This window comes from Maniola jurtina, chromosome 20 (genome assembly GCF_905333055.1).
Source record: "Maniola jurtina chromosome 20, ilManJurt1.1, whole genome shotgun sequence".
In the NCBI taxonomy this organism is placed as follows: Eukaryota; Metazoa; Arthropoda; class Insecta; order Lepidoptera; family Nymphalidae; genus Maniola; species Maniola jurtina.
In genome coordinates this window covers 5467646-5475315 of record NC_060048.1, presented here as the reverse complement: position 1 = coordinate 5475315, position 7670 = coordinate 5467646, and the positions used below count along the sequence as shown (strand labels likewise).

The following is a 7670-nucleotide window of genomic DNA, read 5'->3' as shown; positions in this document are numbered from 1 at the left end:
TCTTCATGAATAATCTACTTCAGTATCTTAATCCTAATTGGTTCGTGGGGTGGTCCCAAAGTCTATTTAAAGTAGAGCTACTTAGGTAGAGTTTATCATCATCATCCCAAGTAATTGTTAATAGTATGTAGATATAGTTTTAAGTGTTAGAATAAGATAGAATGGACCTACCAGAGCTACGTGGTCGCACTAGTGACCCAGCTCTTTAAATGAGAAAAAAAAATCCAATTTGCATTGCCGCGCCGGTTCCCTTCCAAAATGAGAAGGGTTTGGCTATAGTCAATCACGCTGGCCAAGTGCGTATTGGTAGACATCTTTGAGAACATTATGGACAACTCTCAGGCATGCAGGTTTCCTTAATCACTTAAAATGTAAAGCCGCGAAAGATTAGGGCCCAGAATCGAACCCCGGACCACCTGCGACGCCGAAAAGGTCGACGCTGTAAGCACTATGCTGGTAGCATTAGGCTCCCCCTTTTTGCCTTCTACCCAATCTTCTACCAGTAGATATCTAGTATCTACTCATGTGCCAGTAGTTTGCTGGTAGATGGCAAAAGAGCTAAAAAAAGAGAAGGTAAAAAGGCGGTGATACTGAATTAGATTAATCCGTCTCTAATTAAATAGTTAGAGCGTGATTATTCTAATTAAGTAAATGTAATTAAATAATTAATTTGGCATTGGTTTTATTTAGATCCAAACTCTCGATAAACCTCTACGCGTTGTGATCAGTTATTCCAATTATTCTTTAAAAATATTTGAATAATACCTGCCTTTTCTGAGTGGCGCTTATAGTAGGTACCAAAGTCACATTCTGCGTCGCATTTTAAAAGCCAAGAAAATAAGCTCATCATAAAAAAATATATGATACCTACCTACCTCTTTACTTAGTTACTTTTTGTAGTACTTAGTAGATACCTATAATTTAAACAAGTGTAAATTAAAAATTTAAAACACCCCCGACGATCCAAAGTATTTGAGTTTTCCAAAACATCATTTTCAAATAAATAATTATGTATTTAGGCAACGTCCATCTTGACAGCTTGACATTTGTCTATTGACATAATATTATGAACCTAACGGTTATCTAACCTTCTTTTCTACAAGAAAACTAGAAAAGAGCTGTTAACTCTTAAACGGCTGAACCAATTTTTTTAGATTATAGCTAAGAACACTCTCGATCAAGCCACCTTTCAAACAAAAAAAACTAAATTAAAATCGGTTCATTCGTTTAGGCGCTACGATGCCACAGACAGATACACAGATACACAGATACACAGATACACAGATACACAGATACACAGACACACAGATACACAGATACACAGATACACACGTCAAACTTATAACACCCCTCTTTTAGGGTCGGGGGTTAATAAAATACACTCAAAGGTACTCAAATGTTTTTGAATGCAAACAGTGTGGTCTAGATGATAGAACCCAATATTTCACCTTGATCTTGACCTTGGTTGGCCACGACTGTGATGCGTGATAGTCAGTCATAGCCGATAGGTAAGTAGGAATTAAATAGATAGGAATTGTAGGTAAACGCTCAGTGAGCGAAAAAGTAGCTCGCAACCATGGCAATCGCAGAAAGACCACGACGCGAAATTCGTGATAAGTTATGAAAATGCTCACGAAGCGCGCTTTACAAAAACACTAGGACATTGGTCGGCAAGTAATTTTAAGTGTTGGTCGGCAAGTAATTTTCAAATACTGTTGAAAATTTTTATATTATAGGTCCAGAAAAAAAAAATTTGAAAATTATACCGAACGGTCTCGAGAGAGTTTTTTATAGTTTGGTTCACGAGAGGATGCGAAAGCTGTAATCCGATCAAAGTGCATAATTATTATCATACAAAATGTGTAAAATTAAACTTTTCAATTCAGTCATTCGTATATATTACTTAGGTATTATTAAAAATATTCAACAGTCCAAGACGCGGTCCGTTTCTGGACCTCGGTCCGCCTGTAATGCTGACCGCTGCTCTAGGGGTACGGAGCAGACAAGATACGTGGAGTCGGGATGCTCAGATTCTGATTTAGAGCTCAGTACCAACGCATGGTGGCTTTGCCAAATAACGGGCTATTTTTTCGCTCAATGAGCGTTTTTGGTCTTTCAGCGTAACATATTATATGTACTTATACTGTATGTTTAAGTAGGTAGCTAGTAGCTACCTACAGCAAGCCAGCACTGCGAGTACGAAATATTTCCGCGCAATAATTTTCCCGCCATTCTGTTTTAACCGTCGAAACTAAACTATCAGTAGGACTGAATGATTGTGGTCTAGCTATAAACAAAATTTAAATTGTGATTAAGTAGGTACCTATCTAACTCCGAAAGGTTGAGGTGCGTGCCTGGAATCGAACCCCCCAATCCCCGAAAACCTAGATGGCCGGATGTCTAGGCTAGCTATCGCCTTTCTAGTAAGTTATTAGTTTTATTTATTAATTGAAATTCACATAAGTTTTTAACGATTTTCGTAACTTTCCTCACACAATAATGGAGTGGTGGGCACGGCCACTACGTCACCATCTATTTTCTGCTAATACCTACTCTATAAATATAGAAGGAAATAGGCAAAGCACGAATGCTTATTTGCCAACACACCTCCCATAAACAAGTATTTTCCAAAAAATAATAACTAGAGTAAATTGTCGTGCTATTTGATAATGTGACGTCGGGCACGATTTGTCTAGAAATCGTGATTATGCATTAGCTGCATATAGATATTTACCTCGTTCGTTGTCTGTCTGTCTGTCTGTGTGTCTGTCTGTCTGTATCTCCGCCCGTTCGTCCGTCTGTCGTGTCTGTCAAGAAAACCTATAGGGTACTTCCCGTTGACCTAGAATCATGAAATTTGGCAGGTAGATAGGTCTGATAGCATAAGTTCAGGAATAAATCTGAAATCTGCGAATTTGTGGTTACATCATTAAAAAAAAAAATTAAAATGTGTTTTAATTTTCAAAGTAAGATAACTATACCAAGTGGGGTATCATAATATGAAAGGGCTTTACTTGTACATTCTAAAACAGATTTTTATTTATTTTTATGTAGGTAGGTATAATAGTTTTTGATTTATCGTGCACAATGTTGGAAAAAATACCCGAGTACGGAACCCTCAGTGCGCGAGTCTGATTCGCACTTGTACATATAAGTATACTTTCTTTCTGTAACAATACAACAAAATGTATCATAAAAAATTATGATTTTTCAATCCTTGTGGAACGAACGTGGCTGGTTTTTTTTTGTAATTCTTTTAACTTATATGATCAAGTGTGAGAATTTCACTGTAGAAATTAGGTCAAAGTCGGCTAGTGGATGTTGTTTACCCCGAGTACCATAAACAACACCTACCTGCAAGTACCTAGGTAAGATATATACAAGTCTAGATAATATAACTGCCCAATTATCAGTATTATTATACCTGGGTTATTGTCAATAGGTAAATCTGCTGGTTTTTCCAGAGAATATCCGAAACAAAAAGCTCTTGAGAAAATGTTTAAAATATCGTCTTATAGGTATCTAAGGCGTCATCGACTTAACAAGACCTAGACCTAACAAATGAGATATATATGGGTAAGGCCGTAAAATTGGCCTCATGTGACATAAAAGTAACTTAAAAGTGTGTGGCTGGATAACTTAAAAGTAACATAAAAGTTTTGTAAAGGGACGTCTCCAATATAAGAAAAAACTCCTTTTTGCACAATCATTTATTTATAGCTGTTTAGAAAAGAAATAATAGTTACTTATTTTGAATTTACGAAATCACTTACACATTATATTATATACGATAACTAATTTACAGTTCAAAATAAGTTTCATTAAAATCATCTTTTAATAGGTATTCGTTTTTTTTATTATCTTCTTCGTTCAATTCTATAGTTTTCACAATTGACAAAGAAGGAACAGTATCCGTGTCCATTTTCTTCGGGGTAGTGAATCTCAGTGAGGGTTTTTTTATAGTTTTAAGAAAATTAATAGTGTAGTTTGTATCTTCGTCTTTGGTGTGTATTTCGACTACACGTCCTATATAATATTTCCAAGTTTTGCGAATGTAATATCTTACTAATACATATTGATTAATTTTAATCTTCACATCACTTTCATCATAGACTTTGGTATTTTCGTTTTTGTTAGCTTCTACAATACTAATTACTCCTGAGTTCTGTCTTCCTTCTTCTTTGATTTCGTTTGTTTTTATAGAATCTTTTATGTCATATCTTGCTTTTCCTTCAAAGTCTTCTTCAATATTTTTGGTTTGGTCTCCTTTATTCAAACTACTGAAGTATGTTTTTCTGTTTTCTTCGAAGTCTTTAGTCTTTTGGTTTTCAGTCTTAGTCTTGATTCCTGAACTACTAGCCACCGGGTTTTTATATGGATCAATATTTTCTGTGCTTATGGGAACATCTAATGATTTTTTCAATGAACAAAGGTCAAAATTTGAGTCCACTTTTTTAAATTGTAGTCCACCACATCGTTTCAAATCAAAATATCTTTTATTCCATGGTGAATTTCGAATATCAGATAAAATCGTTACGCCTTTTTGAGATGCTGTTTTTTTTTCAATTTGTACTTCTTTAATTTTTTCATCTATATTTTCTACCAATCGTCTTACTTCTAATCCTTCATTTTCAAAATCAGTTTTACCTGAACCCTTTTCTGCTCTTTTTTCTTGTCTTTCTCTCAAAATATTTTCACCTGATTCTAAATATTCTTCTTGATTATTTTCGTCTAATTCTAAATATTCTTCTTGATAAGTTTCAGAAAAATGTGTAGCATCACTGTCATCTAAATATTCTATTTCAGTACAATCAGACTCAGTGGTGCTTGCCGTGCTTTCCCTTCTCTTTTTTGTACCAACTTTACTTCTCTTTATTGTATTTAATTTGCGTTTTACAGTGTTTCTTGGTTGTGCTTCTTTGTTGATTTCAAATCTGTGTGTTTTTGTAGAATAACAATCACATTTGCCACTCATATTTTTGCAAAAACAACTTAAGTTTCTAAAATTCACAGCATTCTTATCTTTAAATATTACTTGATGAATTTTTAATGTATTAGGCAGAGGTTTTAGATTTTCTATTAGTTCTTCTTGATTTTCTTGATTGGTTTCGGTCTTCTTAAATTCCAGGAATGCTAGATTTAGTTCATCTAGTTTTTTGGACTGCCGATAAAATTTTTTTCTTAGTGCATTGAATCTATTGCGCAATATTTTATTTTCTTTTTGTAACTCTTTATTTTTCCTACGTAATTTATATTCTATATCTTTTTGCGTTTTTGCTGGCTTACTAATATCAACCTTTGCTTGATCAGCTTGTTTTTGTCTTTTCCTTTCTTCCTGCCATTTCTTTCTTCGTTCTATTTTTTCTTCTTCTGTATATTGACTTACTTTCTTTTTATAGTACCGCAAAGCGCACTCAGCAGTCTTCTTTTTCATTTCGTCATATTTGATAGGGTTCTCTCTTTTCAGCTTTTCCCGGTATTTTCTTTGTCTTTCCGCAGGTGTAAGTGGCATCTGTAGGTACAGGAAAAAAATACAAAAATTTCAGTTAGGTAGTATACTATGGCTGCATAGCCTCATGGAGGCTCATTCGATTCCACTTAAATATATATATAAATGAAAATGAATCGCCTAAATGTTCGCAAAAATGTGTGCATAACTCTAGAACGACTGCACCAAATTAGATGATTCTTTTTTTGGTATGTTTGTAATCAGAACTAGGTTTGTAACGGGATCAAAAAGAAAAACAGGATCAAAAGGATCAATGGGATCAAAAGGATCAACGGGATAAAATTTTAATATGTACTCGGACAAAGTCGGGCGGGCCGCTAGTAGTATTCATAATTATTAAAGATTTTTTAAATTAACTTCATTCAATGCACGTAACTTTTTATTTACCTAATTGATAATTATAAGTTTAATTATTTTTTAAAGTTTCTATATGAATAAGGCCTTACATCACTTTTATGTTACGTTACTTAAAAATGTGACATAAATGTCACATAAAAGCTAACCTCTCGTCAAAACATTTTCACTTTAACGGTTAAACGACAAGAATAAAAGCACGTACACAGCCTCTAGCTATTCCTCAAACATTAGATTCATCAAAATAATAAGTCTCCTATAGTAAATGAATACAGTTTTACCTTTATTCAGATGGAATCAATTTATAACTAACAAAAATGACTCAATTCCACTCGAAAACAAAAGCTCACTGCTACAAACATGGCCGACGAGTGAAAAAACGTAGCATAGACAAGTAGACTATGGTGTTGCCATATTAAACAAATGAATTCTGCTGCTCAAATGCTAAGTTTTAGTAAAAAATATCGTAACATAAAATACGTGACTTAAAAGTATCAGTATCCGTGGACACGATGTTAATGTACCAGAATTTTATGATTTGATTATTATCTAATCCTGCCTGATACTGTAATTTTGTAGAATAGGTATTAATTTATTCATAAGAACTTTAAAATGGTCAAATACAAATACAGCAAAAATTCAAAATTGATACATATGGCCCCAGGGCGAGTGTGGGACATTTTATTTTGTATTGAAAATATTGTGATCACATATTATTTTTATGAAAAATAATTAATTATAATATGTTTTGAGAATGTTTGTATAAATAACCTATTAGAAAAACTATTATACAAAGCTAAGAAAAAAGAATTTTATAGGTAATATATAAGATTTTATTTTATTACTTACCGGACGCTGGAGCTAATATAAAATAATCCATTTTTATCGGCCTTACCCATATATGAATGATAAGCACGTAGAATATTTTACTACCTATCTTTACCTAACAATAATATTAATGTTCCTATTTTTATAATGAGTAAGTAGGTAATAGTCTACCTATTTAAACACTATTTTTACCACCTGTGCTAACAATTAGTCACAATAATATTATGCTGCTGCATATGGGCTGTTTACACTAATTTAAAGCATAATAAAACGCAATTAATTTAATTGCGTTTTATTTTTTGTGAAGAATTTGTTTGACACACTCTGTGGACAAAAAAATTCTGTAGTAGCCTAGCTAGGTATTGTAGGTATGTATGTATGTACTATGTATCGAGATTGTTGGTGGTAATTAGTAAGTAGATAGGTACCTACGTAGATAAAGATAGGAATAGGAAGAGTCAATATTATCGATCGGGATTTTTAAATTTATGATTTCCTTTGTTTACCAGCTTAAGTAATAATGGATAGAAACTGCAGTTATAAAGTAATTAAAATTATATATGTAAAAAAATAAGTATCTACGTGCCTAAGTACCTACCTACTTAGGGTAGGGATGGGTCGCGCATCTATCCAATACAGGTACCTATGTAGGTAAGAAAGTAGGGCTAGGTACAACAGCACCCTTTGTTTAATTTTTTCATTCGATTACAATTAGTTACCCCTTTACTGTGATTTCACCTGGTAAGACTGGTTAGGATGATGCAGTCTATGGAAGCGGATCAACTTAATCCCATAATATAGGTCAATGACTTCTATGTATTGAAATAGGTAGGTAGGTTTCTACGCGGCATTGTTCCGCAACAGATCGCTTGACGACACAGCTTTGCCGGTAGGTAGCCTCCCAACTCCCAAGTCCCACCAGACCATACCAAAGACAATTTAGAAATTATAAACTCCGAAACTGCCTCTGTCGAGAATC

General features: G+C 33.8%; 1 protein-coding gene across 1 annotated transcript; it reads right to left on the bottom strand.

Moving 5' to 3' along the window:
• Positions 1-3567: 3567 nt before the first annotated feature.
• LOC123875475 (glutamic acid-rich protein-like) lies at positions 3568-6784 on the bottom strand. Its single transcript, XM_045921319.1, has 2 exons — positions 6145-6784; positions 3568-5512 (listed from the first exon to the last, which is right to left on the bottom strand). Exon 2 carries the CDS (start codon positions 5510-5512, stop codon positions 3800-3802), a length of 1713 nt encoding a protein of 570 aa, XP_045777275.1. The 5' UTR covers positions 6145-6784; the 3' UTR covers positions 3568-3799.
• Positions 6785-7670: the final 886 nt, after the last annotated feature.

Coding starts and splice junctions, on each gene's coding strand:
- LOC123875475 (XM_045921319.1), bottom strand. CDS start 5,512: ATGCCACTTACACCTGCGGAAAGACAAAGAAAATACCGGGAAAAGCTG.